We start from the raw sequence: 16,453 nt of genomic DNA, 5'->3' as shown, positions 1-16,453 counted from the left end.
TTGATTTGTACTGAGCACCCTTCTGTGTGGATTCAGAGTATTTCTGATACTTGTTGTCAGAAAGATCTGAAAGAAGCTCCCTAAAGTTACAGCTTCAGTATCGGAGAGCTGGTAGAAAAGCCAACAAGAGGCTGCGGTATTTTGAAGTCTGTAAGTTTGTCAGGATGTAGTGAGAACCTGCCTTCAGTTGGAGATTTGAGCAAAGGGGGAAATCTTGCTGATTAATGAGCAAGTCTGGTTTGGGAATCGCAAGGCATGATGAAAGGAGCAGCCAGGCCTAGGAGGCATAATAGAAAAATGCATAGGTATATGGGTGACTTCTTTCTGGGGCTCTTACTATGAAAAAGTAGAAGCAAAGAATTACATGAAATGAAGAATATACTGGGGGACAAATAATTTATTGAATGTTATTGCATTGGTAGATATTCCTGGCTATCTCAGACTTACCATCTCTACATGAGGAAGAATTTTACTCGTGCTACTTTGAAGATTATGAAAGCCCAGCAGTTCTGACAGAGTCGGGAATCATGTGTCCCTCGCCAGATCCCAGCCAAGCACCAGCTTTGCCAAACGGAGCAGGTCAGTGAAATGCTTTAAATGCAGTGTGATAGCTCTGATAGCGTTGTCGGGAGAAAGTACACTTCAGATCCATCAGATTGCCAGGGTTAACAGTCATGAATGTACATGGTCTATCAGCAGGTGTTCATTTCATTCTATCATAATATGTTTGCTTTTACTTGTGTCACACATATCCTGTGCTATTCTGGGATGTTGCCAGATTCCAGTGTTGAATTCTGGTAATTGGAAAGGAGGTTCTGCTTGAAGGGTTATACGTAAATCTGAATGTGATCTGAAATGCAGTTTAGAGTGGTAGCTGGCTTGGCAGTCATGTTGCAAATCTGGATATAGGACTCTTGTGCATGTGTGTGCTTTTCCTTTCATGCACACTCACTTTCTTACATGCACTGTCTCTCTTTATTTCTATTTTCTTATTTTAAAAATGAGGTGGTGTTTCAAAATCAAACAAAACACAAATGTTTTTAAACCCCATGTATTAGCAGGACAAGAAAGTACTTGAAAGGCTAGAAAAGATTCACAGTTCTAGAAGAGATCAGAAATAAATCTGCAATGCCGCATAACCTCAGAGAATGACTGGATATCCCTAACTGGCCACTCTAAGACTAAACACACCTGGAAAGTTCTCACTCAGTTTATCTTTGCAATCTTTGCGTTGGATTTTGCAGTACTTAACCAGTCAATATGAGTGCTGATGAGCTGATCTCTTCAGAGAACTTTTTCATCTGAAATAAAAGGCTGGTACAGGTTGAAAAGCATTCCACAAGACTCATCTAAATGGCTAAACAGATTTGCTGTGCCACTATGCAGCTGGCTAATAGATCTGAAAGATCCTCCATGGACATAGTGTGACAGCTGAAGTTAGCCAGCACAGTCATTCAGTCTTAAACTCCTTGATTTTTTTCATTGATACTTACCTGTTGGTTTTTCACACTATTCTAGTCTGGAAAGAACCAACTAAGCTTCCGTTCATAGTGGACAGGCATAGAGGAAAAACACTTCATGCACTGTCATTGTAGCAGAGTGGATGGGATTGGTTTTAGCCATTTGATTGTGCAAAAGTGAGCCTGATATTGAGCACAGCTGTGGAAAAACAGAGTAGATAAAGCCACAGGCTGGTTTCCACTTCTCCAAGTTTCAAATATTCTTACTGGTGCATTTGTAAGCCAGCCTTGCTCTTCCTCTGGGTCTTCATGGATGCTTTTTACCTGTGCTATTTCCATGTTGCTTCTCTGAGGCTTAGCAAGCTGCTTCTCCTTTCTGCCTAACTTTCTCATGGATGGTATGCATCCATTTGATCTCATCTGTGTTACTGTTTTTCTTCAGCAGCTCTTCTACCATCCAAGGACTTATGGCTAGGCATTCTTAGCGTGGAGTTTTGCTATTTTAACTGTACCAACTCTTTATTCGTGTTCTTCTGTTATGTAGGTTTCCTCTTTCCTTCACTGTATTTGTAGCCCTTCTTGGCACTACTTCTGTGCTCTGCTAAGATGAATTGAAGCTGGTAACCAGAATCATACATTATTTTCTAAATGAGGTCTCATCAGGGCCTCAGACAAAGGCGCTGGAACTTTCCCATTCTTATTTGAAATATCTTTCCCAGATCATTGAATTTTCCTTTTCCAGCTTTGCTTTAAGGCTTGTTTTTACCGGGTCATCTGTCACTTCAAGCTGATAAGCTCCAAGTCAGTAGCAGAAACTCTTGCTCTTAATTTGCAAGCACTCATCCTTGTCTTCTGCACTGCTGAATAGCAATATTGGCAGTCATGGGAAATAATGGCTTTCTTGGGGAGAAGACCATTTATAAATGTGGTGTCATAGCCCTGAAATTCTGGGAGGTGTTGGCCTTTCCATCACTGCCAAATACAATCACCTCTGATGCAGTAATGGAAGTTGGCAGTACTGTAGTATCTTTTGCCTCCAGCCACAGATGATGCACTCCCTTTCTCCTAGTCGTGATTTTTCGTACACACATTATGATCAGCTGTTTACTAGCATACTACTTTATTTGCCATTCTATCATGAACCCAACTTAGGCCTGATTGATTCTCCACCAGATAAGCTAGCTGTTTTGTTGTGGTCCAAACATTTGCAAATGAATGGATCTTACCTGCAAGAGAAGGCCTGAACTCTGAGAGGAAAGATGAGCAAGCTTCTTTTAGAGCAAACGGTTTTGGAGAAATGGCAGTTCTTGGAGCCTGGCAAAGCATGTAACGTATTCCCATTATTTAGAGAACTAACATCTGACTCTAGGATCGGGAGGCACCTGTCTGAATCAAGATTAATTTTTGTTTGTTTTAAAAGTATTGTCGTATGCAAAATCTGTCAGGCTCATGCTGTCAGCTCTGTCTTTAACTTATGACTATCTCAGCAGTTACCCAGTCTATCAGAAAACAGTGATAGTCTTTCCCCAAAGAGGAGGAGGCTATCCTGAGGATGGAGCTAACGTGAGACCTCAGTTTGAAGCAGATGAAAGCCTTTAGTCACTGAAGTTGAGTTTGCAAGTTTTGTGAACTCCTTCACTTATTCACTTAGTCTGGACATATAACAAAGACCCTCAAGGTGATGTCAGCAGATGAAGTGCATGTCAGTTTGAAGGGTTTGGTTTTAATTTGGCTGGCAAAGGAAAGCAATCAGATTTGAGCCTGGAATGTTACTTCTTCCTGTAATACCGAGATGACAGTGGAATTACAGCAGATAAAGGTGAATGGATCTTCAGAGCCCTTTCTTTTTCCCTAAGCTGGCAAGAGTCCTCATAAACTATTCCTGACAGGCTTGTCCAACTTGTTTTTAGTGTCCATAGGATAATCCAGGAATAGAGATGCTACAAGGATGCAAGAGAATCAATCTTTATTTTTGATGGTGTCTTCCCTAAAGCATGCTGTCTCTCCTAACAGTATTACAGACTTATAGTGGCTCATTTTTAAGAAATTTTTATTTTTGCTTTCAGATCATGTCACCATAAAGCTTGTAGTGCGTTTCCATGACATCTTCATTGCCTCTGTGGACTTCTCTTTCTATGACTGTGCTGCTGTTGCCCTGCTATGGAAATCAGCACCGTGAGCACCTGGGTTTTTATCTCTAGTTATGGGGAGGGTGAATGTCCCCTCCTGGGTCATCTTAAAAGCTGCTTTTGTATCACTGTTCCAGGTGCCAGAAGTGTGTGAGCAGTCTCTGGGGATGTAACTGGTGCATCCAGCAGCACCTCTGCACCCACAAAGCGGCCTGTGAGGAAGGAACCATTATCTACAACGAAAGGGTACATTTCCTAGTCGGTCGTATGTGCTAACAGCTTTCTTGTGTCCCAGTGAGTTACTCTTCTCAGGTAAAGTAGCTCTCAATTGGTTCATGCGTGGAGCTGAGCTTGTTGGAGCAGATCTTCCCCTTGATATGACATGAGGCTCTATGCGCCCACACTGTTACAAGACCTTGCTAGGTTTTAGGGCAGGTGTCATCAGATGAAGCAGGTCAGTCTTCTCTCTGGGTCATCCAGCCTAGGTTCTCGAGGTGAGGCACAAGAGCAAGCCTGCAGGGAGCTCTGAGTGGAGACACAAAGCAGCTGCATTTGTGGCAGCCAGAGGTCACTGCCAGACTGTGAGGGGTGAAGGCATGCGGACCTCTGTCTGAGCAGAGGGACTGTTGCTGAATCTTTTGCATTGTGAGCCCTGCCTGGTACTGTCCCAAGAAAGTTGCTATGACATGTAATCCCCACTGAAATCCAGTGGGTGAAGCAGCCTCTCATGAATGTTGCTACAGGAAGCAATAATCTGTCTTCTGTTTGGGTTTTACTGTTTTTTCTCTTCTCACTCCACTGTGTTGTTTTTTTTCTTTTCTAGGCCCAGCTTCCAACCTCGAGTCTGCTTCCTTCTTCAGCAGCTCCCCTCAGCAAATCCTCCACTGTAGCCCCAACAGCGGCCACAAAACCTGTCACTCCCCCTGTGCGTGTGGTGCTGAGCACTGTGCCCCCCACAGAGCCTGTCCCCATCACAACCTCTGCAGTCTCAGATACAACAACTGAGCCTATCGGGACCCTCAGCTACACGTACTCGACTCTCTCATCTGAAGCTGCCTCTCTCCAAGCCTCCACAGAATCCCCTCTGCCACCACCGGCAGACAAACCTGCTGTCATGGTGCCAGATACAACTTCCCCTGCTGCATCTGTTGTCACCAGCCCATCGAAGCCTGTGGATCTCACAACCCTGCTTACCTCTGAGGCGAGAGCCACCACACAGGAGCCGTGGCCCACCAACTCACCCACCACTGTGGTGGGTAGTCCTCTGCACTCGTCTGTGGCAGCAGTAACGCCTTCTCCTCACGTCACCAGTTTCACGTGGCCTCCTAGTTCTGTTCCTGCTACAGAGGCATTGACATCTGCTATCCCATCTCCCCAAACCTACAGCTATAAGCCAGGGGTCCGTGTTGCCTCTGACTCTCCCAGAGAGCTGGGAACTAAACTACCTGCTTCAGACCTCCCGCCATCAGCTCCCCCGGACTGGCTGCTGGGGGAAGGCACAGAGCTCCAGGACGCAGAGGATTGGATGGATTTGCTGCAGGCTGAGAATGACACATCTCCCTTCTCTGCTTCTACTCTTCTCTCGGGTGACGGTGATTCTTCAGAAAGGGATGCTCCTGACTTTCCCAGGATCGTCCATCCTGACCTCGACTATCAGTATGATGCCCCTGGGTTTTGGGAGGAGGTAGGTTACTGGACTTTGGAGTCCACAACCTAAGGCTGTAACACTTTAAAATTTCAGTACAGATTACTGATCTAATACATTTCAGCACACAGGAGAGGTTGAGCTCCTCTAGAGGAGAAAAGCTGACAGCTGTAATATGCAGGGTGAGAAGTGGCACCTTGAGAAAGCAAAAATATGTGGGAAGATGTTCCAAGGTTTTGTAAAAGTTCTGGCCTGGAGGTCCTGTGATGCCTAGCATGTTCACAACTTTCTGCTGTTCACCACTTTGGGCTCTTGCTCGGCTTTCTGTAACTCTGTGATAAAAAAGCACAGCTTCCTATTCCTGTTTCTCTGTTGGTCTATTAGGTTCTGATTCCCTCTGAGCTGTCTGAGCTGCAGAAGTCCCTTTCTCTAAAGGTGTGTGTTTGTTTTCAGAATGAAGAGCTTATCTGGGGTCCTGATGCATGTCCTTGTGTGCAAGGAATCCAGGGTTCTTCGCTGTTTCCAGTCAATGTGGCAAGGAAGATAACTCTGCTGGGAAAGAACTTCCACCTCTATCAGGTAGTAGCCGCTATCTCCTGTTAGCATTGAGAAACTGTCGTAAAATAGAGCACTTTTGGGGCAACCTGTCCCCAGGGCTGCTAAAAATACTTGTAAGAGGTGATAGGGCTCTGTCTAGATTTTTTTTTCCTGCTAGAGAAATAGCAGATCTATAGATAAGGAATTACATAGTTAGACTTATTGGTGGGTGGGAGGGTACCCAGGGAGGAGAGTACAGGTGTGGACCCACCTGTCAGAAATGATCTGCATGTGTTAGCATTAAATTGCACCTATGCTGTGCTGCAGGTGATAGTTTTTGGAGTAACTTTCTGCTGAATCTCTGTGTGTGTTCCTGTCTCCATAAGCTGAAGATAAGTCATCTGCTCCTTTTCCTTTCTGGCCTACTAATATTGATGTGGCTATTCCTGTCATACCTGAAACTTCTGCAGTGGGGAAAACCAGCCTTGAAAGCTACATTCCTTGGGTGTGCCTCTGATAAAAATTCTGCTTGCTTCTCAAGACAGAAGACTGATTTAGTAACTGCTTACAAATGACCACCTTGGATCGTGCAGCCCACAGACTAATTATTACTTTATGTATTAAACCTGATATATTACATTGCACAGAGGAACAGAGCTGATTACAGATGCGTATCTGTCTTTTTTTACAGGAATTGTCTAAGCAATTTGGTAGCAAGTTTATAGGAGAGAAAATAATATCCTTAGTGTTTTTGAGGTGCACTGCCCCAATCTGCACACTTTACTTTTCATTTCTAGGCTTGTCTCTCAGAGCTTTACAGATATAACCTCACAGTCCCACTGGTTTTTCTTTAATTCTTCCTCCTGTGCTGAGTTCTCCCCACAGACATTCGCGTGGTCCCTTCTAGGTGTTTTGTTTTGTGTCAGTTTGATTCCTTTCACATGTGGGGGCAGTGAGAGCATAGAGAGCCCTCCAATATAGTGCAGAAATGGTCTAATGAAGGGAATGAGAGGAACGCACTGCCTGTTCAGTAAGTGGCATGGTACAGGGTACTGAACTGGCGTGTACCAGGAAGTTCCATGTGGTAGAGAAACGGTGCTGTATGTCTCTTGCCATCTGCAGGACCAGCAGTGGGACTATGAGTGTGTCCTGAACTTAGAGGGGAGGACAGTGGTGATGGATGCTTATGTGGAACAGGAAGAAACAAACCAGTCCCTCTGTTATATCACATGTCAGCTGCACCAGGTGAGTACTTGGGATGTGTGATTTTTATTTGAGTTCACACTGATCTGTTTTTACTTGGCTTACTTATCTGACAGGCTGGGAAGCAAGCTCTTCAGGAGTGCATCCTCATCTGTGATGCTGCTGCCTGGTGATAATGGTGTATTCAGCCTGCAGAAGGATTGTGCTGCCTGAGCCACAAGATCTGTTGCTGCATTTACCACAGCAAAGAACAATGCTGTTTCTGAATCACTGCTCCATGCTACCTGCCAGGACAATGCTGTTTTTGTTTTAGCTTGAGTGATTGCTGGTCATGTTTTCCTGGATTGTGATTTCCTCTGGAATGGTGGTTCTTTTGCAAAAAGAAAAAGAGGATATCGATACAAATTTTGGTTTTGGCAGTGTAAGCTAGCCTATGGATTATAAGAATATCAGGCACAATAAAATAGTGATGTGTTTTTCAGGATGTGTGGATATTGCATGAGGCAGGATTTTCAAACAGAGGTGATATTTTTAGTTTGCAAACTAACACAGTTGAAGGAGAGGAACAACATAAGCTTTTGTGGACACAAGCCCTTTAGACCAACTACAATCCTACATCTTGGTCCCAACTGAAATGAATTGTGCTGAAAGGCTATCTTGAGCAATTCTGAGCAGGTGGCTTGTAGGTAGAAAGTTAGATTTTTAGGAATACAGCTATGAAGTTAGGCAAGTAGCTGTGTGAGTATGTGAGTATGTTCACAGTGCTCACCTGGTGAACCAGTGTTTGCTGTTCTTCCTAGTGCAGGTATTGTGGCTGTGTGAACTAGTGAGGGCAGGCTTATGTTGCTGTTGCCTTGGTTAATGCTACCTTGACCACTTTTGCCATCGGAAGTGGTCTGGCCACATTCGCAGGAAGCTCCATATAGGTTATATGTGTCCCAGTGCTCTGTGCAGGTTAGACAGACCCTGATTTCGTTTGTTCAACTGGCTCATTTGTGCCTCCGTTAAGTCCTTGACTTTGTTTTCTGTCTCTGCAGTACAGTTATACAGCACCTCAACTTGAATTCAATGCTGTGGTGTTTGTGCAGAGGCAGCAGCACCTTCGAGTGGACAGCGCTGCAGATCTTCACGGTAGGAATGCAACACCCCCACAGCAAGAATACAGTGACTGGGATGGAGGGAGGTTGAGAAATTGCCAGCTTGACTTTTGGCGTCTCTAATAGTCCTATCACAGGGAAATGGGGGAAGCTGTACAGCCCTTGCTCCTGTGAGTTGTTATGGGGAGGACAAGAGAGGGTGCCCAAACGTGTGCCCTAAGCAATGTTTGCAGATGCCTCTGAATATTTCTCCTTTGCAGTGACTTTCTACAACTGCTCTGTGGGGCACACAGATTGTAGCCGCTGCCAAACAGCTGACTCGAAGTACAACTGTGTGTGGTGTGGAGGCGAAAACCCTAGCTGTATCTTCAGGGGTTCCTGCAAGGAAGAGATAGAGGACCTGTGTCCAGCACCTCTCATTCACTCTGTGAGTAGCTTGCTTGTTAGGGTACTGTACTGGGACAAGGAGGGCTCCATCCTCCAGCTGAGACCAGAGGTCTGAACTCAGATTGCAAATAGTGCAGCTCAACAATGCATTGGCCACCTGAAGAACACATTAGTCCTATTCTACTGTGGTTCCTCAATGTTGGGGGAGGGGGACACACTAGACTTTTGTGCTGGGCTGTCAAGGGACTGATAGAGATCAATGGGGAAAGATGCATTTGTACCTCATGAAAGCTGAAACTGGCATGCTGGAAGGAGCAGAATCATCCTGCAGATGAGATCCTCCAACAGTTGCTGAAGCAGATTGGCCCAGCTGGGGAGAAGGAGGACAAAACCAAAATGGTAATGGGCCAGCAGGGATGGGAAGGGCATGACAGGTTACTGGGATTAATGATTTTGATCTGTTTATTTTGAATGTTTCTCGCTAACTGCCACATGACAAATGTCTGTAGCTGTGTGTCCCTTTTGCTGTCAGCTTGTCCTCCCTCCAGTGGCACACAACATCCATGTGCTGCATCTTGTCTTAGCTTATCTTGGATGCTGTTCAGGGCCAGAGCTCTGAGGTTTGTGCAGCATGGAATTCACTGATGTACTGATGCTGAGGAGGATGGTGCTTGCTGCTTCCATACCAGTAACACATGAGCTCTGCATTCCCACTTCTTCAGCAGAAATGCCCTTTGGAGTAGTCAGCATGTTGATGAAAAGTCAAAGCAGGGCAGCCCTTGCTTAGAAATCTGTAGTCTCTAGGAGGACTGCTTGAAACAGTGAGATATGGAAAAGAAGGCTCTGTTTGTGGTGTTCTCATTTATGGCCTTTCTTGTGGTGATGGTGTAAACTGACGCTAGTCCCAGACAGTAAAAGGAGTCTATTGCAATGCCCAGACAAGGCAGAATTGGTAATGGGGCAGTTCAGAAGGACCCTGTGCTGCAGATCAGTTGCCAGACTGAAGGGATATGAGATACTGTGACATTTACACGTGTGCGGATGTCTTTGCAGGTGTACCCCCTGTCTGGACCAGTGGAAGGTGGCACTAGAATCACCATCACTGGCTCAAACCTCGGGCAGAAACATCAAGACATTGCAGAAACTGTCACTGTTGCAGGAATTCCCTGTGCCGTAGATGCTCAAGAGTATGAGATCTCTAGCAGGTAGAGTATCTGTGAACCTCCTCCCAGAGGCAGGCGCTGGCTTTTCCCTTGGCTGCTGATACTAGGCTGAAATTTCATTGCCTTTGCTGTAGCAGGTATTGAGCCTTGCCTGTTCCCCAGGGAGTGCCGCTGAGTAAAGTCATCGTCTGATTAGTTAGGCAGTGACCTTGGAGATAAGATTGTGTGAAAGGAAACAACCCAACAGTGCTGCTGTATGCTGAACATGCTGTCAGTGCAGGACCTGCAAACTAGCTGGCTCAGAGGAGTCACAGGCTAAGCGCCATGTGGTTTCCTGGGCGTATGTCATCACCCTGTTACGAGGTGACTTCAAGAAAGCGAAGATGTGGCTTTTGCAAGTGGCATTGCTAGGAAAATGTACTGATCTTGTTATCACAGGGTGAGGATGGGAATGTGTGGTTGGCGGTACTATAGTTTCTTGCCTCTGTTTGAGCCCTCAGACTGTCAGTCTTCTCTAGCTGACCAGTCTCCCAGGAATGCGTCCAGTGAAAGGACATTTCTAGCCAGTGACTGACAAGGAAGTCCTGCTAGCCCTATGCCACTCCTCAGTGACTGGCAGGTCACATAGTGCTTATAGAAGCAGGGGCTAGGAAGATTAGAAGGGGGGAAAAAGCTGTCCTGTGAGATGCAGCTACGCTAGTGATAAAGGGCAGTGGGTATCTGGTGTGTCTGGTCAGGAAAGGACTTGAATTGTGAAGAACTGTAATCAGGTGTTGAGAGGTATGTCTGGGGCAGCTGGGAAGCAAGGAGAAGGAAACGTGCAGAGTTGGTCTGTGGTTGGGCAGGTAGATGGGAGGCTTGGACAAGGGAGGGAAAGGAGCCAAGCAACCAGCAGGAGATGTGGAGAGAAGAGCAGAGCAATTGTGAGTAACCTCTCATCAGAGCTATTATAAACCCATTTGTCCATTCCATGTTAGCAGTAGTTGTAGCACCCTTCCCTCTGGGAGCCAGGTAAGATCCTGTTGGGAAGTGGCCCACTGTGAGCAGTGTTGTCCTGTCTGTGCTCTTTGTTTGTCCTATTCCATCTGCTTTCTGTTTTCATCCTAGAACTAGAATATATTGTTCTGGGGTAGCACAGTCTTTGTTCTGTATTGGCATGTCACTAGGGTCCTGGACTGGGACTGGCTCCCCACACTGCCCAAGTCAAAATTCCTGAGCCATTTTGGTTGAGGGATATAGCTGTGAGCCTGGAATGCGCTCCTGAGCAAAGCCAAACAAAATTAATTTCCTATCACGTAGGAAGGCTGAGGAAACCCTTCTGGCAGAGTAAAGGTTTTCTGTTAACTGACTGTAACATGGGGTTCCCTGTTTTAAATACAGCTTGACTTGTCACCTTGTCACTGTCTTCCATACCAAATTATGACTGGAAAAGGGGCTGGGAAGAATGGGTAGCGCAGATCAGGGGAATAGGCTGGTCTCATAAGTCACTGGCTGAAGACTAGTGCCATCTAGATGTAAAGCCTCAAGAGTTTTCTGCATCAGACAGTGTTAATCTGTGGATTGGCCTCTGATAGTTTGAGGCCACTCCAGATGTGATAATGGTACCCTTCTTGGCCTGTTCGTGCATCTGTGTTACAAAAGGCTTCATCCTGTCTGCGAAATAATTTTGGATAGGATTTGGTTGTGGAATTGCCCCCTGCTTTTATCAGTTGCTTCTAAATCAACTGTTAAAGCTCCTTCCCAATGTTCGATCGTATATTCTGAGCACGTGGTAGGGCTGCAAGAGGGACCTGGGAGTACTAGATGCATCTTAGAGCCTGATACGGTGGATTCAGCTGATCTTCTCTTCCATGAGTGTGACACTATGCTTGGATTGCCCTGCAGTATCGTGTGTGTCACCGGTGGGAGCTGGACAGAGCAATTTGGGCACGTTGTGGTGGAAGTGCCTGGAGGAGGACGTGGAGTTTCTGGGCATATTTTCACCTATCAGGTAATGCTGTTGCTGCTTAAATACCTTTCCATATTCTTCCAGTGCTTTTTTGCAGGACTGTTTATTGCATAAACTTATTGGGCTTTGCCAGATGCTTGTAGCTGGGATTTTTATATGATTTTGGTGTTAAGGGTTGTTTTCCATTCCTAAGACCACAAGAACAGCTGCACTGGGTCATAGCAATAGCATAGCTATTAAGCCTAGTGTTTTCTTTTGATATTCCATTAAATGCTTAAGGAAAGAAGCTAATATAGACTACAACTTCATGGCAATCTGCAGCTTGGACTTCCTGAATTTGAGATTTTATTGGTAACTTAGCATTTTAATAGGACTTACGACTTTTTTATGTTAACCTTCTAATTGCTGCTTGAACATGTTTTTGACTTCTGACCTTCAGCAGCTAATGGCAGTAAGCCCAGAGTTACTGTGTGTTGTATGGAAAAATACTTCCTATCATTTTTAAATTCCTGTCTGATAGTTTCTCAATATTTCATAGTTCTTGGGTTGAAGATAATATTTAAGTAATTACATTTAAGAAAGAATTGCTGGGTTTTTTTATCCTTGTTGTGCCATTTAAAATTGTATTTACCAAATTGTATACTCCCTTCCCCCCTGGGAAGGGAAAAAGAGAGACCTGAAAATTCTTAACCTATTTCATCTTTGACTGCATAGAATCATGTTTGTTTCTTTTCTCTATTTTGGTTCTATTATCCCCAATCTGAGACAAGGTGGTCAGAACTGTATGCTATAGTCAAGATGCAAGTGTAACATAGATTTGTACTGTGGTACGAAAGTAACTTTTTTTCTCCTTAAATTTCTTTCCCAATAAGTCCTAGTGCTTGTGGGGGTTCTTTTTGTTTATTTTTTTCTTTACTACATGAACCACGGATCTTAGATGTCGTAGATACCAAAGCACTCCTGAATGCACAGTAGCTAGTTCAAAACTCAACTGTGTGCATGTATTGTTGGGTTACTTTTTTCTTATTGTTGTGGTTTTCCTGCTCCTTCTCACTTGACATATCTTTCTTTTCGTTCGTCAACAATGAATGTGGTTTCTCAATGGGATTAAGTTTTTGTTACTCTGAATAATTTATCAAATTTCATCTCCCCTTTCCAGATCACCTACAAGTATGTTTAACAGCACAGATCTCTGCACAAATTCTTAGGGCACTCTGTTGGTAACCTCCTCCTTTATTGAACAGACAGACAATTTATTTGCTACCTTGTCATTCCTAACTTGTAACTATCAGTAACTTAATCTAGTTACTGATCTGAACAATCCCTTTGAACTGCTAATCTCAGGCTTTGTGTGAGAGGCTCACAGCTCTGCAGTTTGCAGCATCTGTCTGCCTTTTACCTTATGTGGAAAGACTGTGGTCCCTGACTTGTGTTTCCTAGCGTTGTTGATCCCTCTTCCGTTGCCTCTGCTCTGTAATAACCTGAGCCTAGCTGTGGCCTGCATGTGATTGGGAACAATAGCATCTGTTTTCAGAGCACTGGAGGTCACTGGGCATGTTCTGCTGTTTTTTTTTCCTTGCCTTGTTTTGCGAGGTCCTTGTCACTCACCTCTTAACTCTTTTCTCATAGAACCCGGAGCTGAAATCCATTATTCCAACTCAGGGCCCTAAAGCGGGAGGAACCTGCCTTACTCTTCTGGGCTCAAAGCTGCTGACTGGACATCCCAGCGAGATCAGTATCCTGCTTGGAGACCTCCCTTGCCACATGTAAGATGAGGGCCTGCAACCAAACATAGCCTGCTGCACTGGCTGAGCGCTGCCCATCCCTCAGTCCTTCCCAGAGAATAACAGGGCATGGTGCTGCCTGGCTCAGCCCTTTCTGCACGCTGAGAGCTGCGCTGTCCTCTCATGTTGCTGGAGATCCTCCCTCTTGAAGGCTGTGGCAGCAGCCTCAACTCTTACTTTCCTGCCCACTTTTCCTTGCCCAGGGACAATGCTCCATAGTCTCTGTTCTTCATGCCTTTTTACAGGACTCTACCCCATCCTGACAGCTCTGCTTTTGCTAATGGGAACCCATCCACAGTTGGCTCCTGCAGACTAATGCTAAGGGCTGCTTGTTCTCTGCCCTGCTGGGACAAGTGTGCCTGACAGCATTGTCTTGGACAGTGGTTGTATCTGTTTTTTGTCCGTGTGCTGCTCACTGGCAATTGTCCGGCAATTGTTGCTTGCTTATAAAGGATTTCCAGATTAGAAAGGGAAGTGGATAAGCTACAAGACTTTTTAACATCAAATTTAGGAAAATATCAGAGGAGCCCACAGACTGTCGACAAAGAGCACTAAAGACCCTGTCTCTGCAGTGGCTGTATTAATCCCTTGTTCTCCCCTCTGTCTCTCTAAGCCTTTCTGAAATGAGAGAGGATCAGCTGGCATGCCAGACGAGTCCTAGCAATGTGTCTGCAGAACTCCCAGTAACCATCAAATATGGGGACCAGGAGCGGAGACTGGAAGGATCCCTCTTCAGATACACCCTGGATCCCAACATCACTTTTGCAGAGCCTCCTAAAAGCTTCCTCAGGTACAAAGACAGAACACTTACACTGTACTCAAGGCTGTGGCAGGCAGCACCAGTGTCTTCTGTCTGTTGTGTTGCACTCTGAAGTAAAGTCAGGCTTGTGGCATTGGGTATAAATGGAAGGGTGGAAGCACAGGGGACAGAGCTATTGCCTAATAGATAGATGAGACTAGCTGCTTTTCTCTTCCAGTGGAGGGAGAGTGCTCAGAGTTCATGGATACAACCTGGATGTTGTGCAGAAACCAAAGATTCGAGTTACAGTTTCTCCATCTGAACGCCGGCGCCGGGGACTGGGACGATGGCGCAGAATTATTCCAGACACTGAGTGCCCTGAGGGTGCTCTGTGCAGCATCCAGCAGGTAGTGTGGCAAATCACTCCGAGCAGCTGAGGATGCATTTGGTGCACTGCACTGGAGAGATGGACTTTCTGTCTCTAGGGCCTCTGGAACCCCTGCAGTTACTGTCTTGGTTCCTGCTGACTAACAGCCCTGGGCAGAGGGAAGTGTTCTCTCTCAGGCTTAAAAGTTGAGCACTTTCACAAATATTTGCCTGAGTTAGCTGTGCCTGTGGCTAGAGCTGTGCAGGACTTGTGGTAGGAGACAGAAACAGCAGAGCAGCAGTGTGGAGATGAAGAAATCTACAGCAGATCCATTCAGTCTGTCTTGTTCAGCGTCTCCAAGCTCCAGACATTTCCTTTTGCGTGTCTCTCTATCCCCGGGCTATCTCTCACTCTGAGATGTTAAAATAGGCAGAGTTGAGTGAAATGACCAATTCCACCAATGGTTTTCTGGTCTTCTGCTGTCAGTGTCCTGAGATGGGTCACTGCAGAGCAGTAATGATCTGGTCCTCAGGACTGTAGAGAATGCAGCAGAATTTGCAGAGCAAAAGGGTATTTGATAGCTGCAATACAGCAGTGATTTGCATTTGTAGTACAAGCAGTGGAGAGTTTCCTGTACATGTTCTTAAGAGGCGCTTGTGGTGGTGAATTCCTGTGAGGGAGGGAAAAAGTAGACAGTAATACTTTTATCACACAAAATGTCCCCTAGCCCACAACTTCTTTCACAGAAGCATACAGGCTACAAAAATGGCCTTAAATTGGGTGTTGAAGGTTCCTAGTCCTGCCCTGTCTGAGCAGGGAGTCCAAAGCTGATGCCTCTCAAGGATTTGCCATGGGGGAAATGTGGGAGCTGCTTTCCACTGTTGAGACCTGGGTGCTCACAGCAAAACCTATGGCTATGAAGACTTTCTCTGGAGGATCATGGAGAATTCGTCAGATGTTGAGTTTTCCCTCTGCAATTAGCAGAGCTGCTTTTGCATTGCTCCAGATGAGATGAATATAAGCTGGCCCCAAAGAGCTCAGGGTGGGGGAGTGCTGTAGGGCTGCAGCACCACTGGAGTTTCAATACTGACGCTCATTTTTCCTTTGGCCTTTAGTTTGAAGAACCGTGTCTCATTAACTCCTCCTACCTTATCTTGTGCAAAACTCCGGCCATTAACCTGCTCTTGCGGAATGCTCATATCAAACTGGAGTTTATTCTGGATAATCTGAGCTTTGATTTCAACTCGCTTCATCCCATGCCCTTCTCTTATGAAGTCAACCCCATCTTAAAACCCTTGAATTCTGAAGACCCTGCCAAACCATATCGTCACAAGCCTGGAAGCGTCATCTCTGTGGAGGTAATACAAAAATAGTTGGAAATAACATAATTGTACAAAGCTGTTGCTAAACTGGGACTGTTTTTAATCAGTTTGATCCTGCATCCAAGCTTTTAAAGTATTTGACAGGCCTACAGGCCTACAACCTGTCACAACAGTAAGCAATAAGGAAGAAATGTTACTAGGTGGAGGTAGGAAAATTATTCCATAACAATGATACAAAAAGGAAGACGTTGTTTGTGCTTCTTTTTTCTGTATATGCATAGAAAAAGGCTCTGAGGTATTTCTTTGTATGGAAGAGTATTTTCTGGTCTACTAGAAATGGAGAAGGATAATGGCTGTGCCCAGAGATGTACACTTCCTCCACTAACTCTTTTTCATATATGAATGAAAACTACCAGGGTATACCAGTTTAGAAATGTCCAGGACTTCAGCTGTTGGTATTGAATGCATCTTGGAGAAATAGAGAAGTTTGAGAAGGCTGGGAGAGAACCAACATGACATCAGCTCTCAAAGAGCAAGGCGGTTGAGCCCTGTAATTGTTAGGTTACCCTGACAGGACTCTTGGCAGAAGTATGAAAATGCTGCTGCAGAATTCAATTTGAAAGCATTAAAGCCTAAAAATGTAATTAGTGCCAATCAGCGTGGTTTTACTTA

The 16,453-nt window shown here is 45.2% G+C and overlaps 1 protein-coding gene across 1 annotated transcript in view; it reads left to right on the top strand.

The window, feature by feature from the left end:
- PLXNB1 (plexin B1) overlaps positions 1-16,453 on the top strand; it is a 68,935-nt gene that overhangs the window by 33,430 nt on the left and 19,052 nt on the right. Inside the window, exons 9-22 of the mRNA XM_085323948.1 lie at positions 423-579; positions 3,527-3,635; positions 3,727-3,835; positions 4,413-5,273; positions 5,688-5,813; positions 6,894-7,016; positions 8,012-8,105; positions 8,332-8,498; positions 9,512-9,663; positions 11,506-11,611; positions 13,199-13,335; positions 13,967-14,143; positions 14,331-14,499; positions 15,575-15,817. Coding sequence (XP_085180074.1) covers positions 423-579; positions 3,527-3,635; positions 3,727-3,835; positions 4,413-5,273; positions 5,688-5,813; positions 6,894-7,016; positions 8,012-8,105; positions 8,332-8,498; positions 9,512-9,663; positions 11,506-11,611; positions 13,199-13,335; positions 13,967-14,143; positions 14,331-14,499; positions 15,575-15,817 — 2,730 coding nt within the window. The remainder of the gene's footprint in view (positions 1-422; positions 580-3,526; positions 3,636-3,726; positions 3,836-4,412; positions 5,274-5,687; positions 5,814-6,893; positions 7,017-8,011; positions 8,106-8,331; positions 8,499-9,511; positions 9,664-11,505; positions 11,612-13,198; positions 13,336-13,966; positions 14,144-14,330; positions 14,500-15,574; positions 15,818-16,453) is intronic.

This window comes from Rhea americana, unplaced genomic scaffold, assembly GCF_003343005.1.
Source record: "Rhea americana isolate MKP2758 unplaced genomic scaffold, rheAme1 scaffold_120, whole genome shotgun sequence".
Taxonomy (NCBI): Eukaryota; Metazoa; Chordata; class Aves; order Rheiformes; family Rheidae; genus Rhea; species Rhea americana.
The sequence above is the reverse complement of the archived record's forward strand: the minus strand, read 5'-3'. Positions and strand labels throughout refer to the sequence as shown.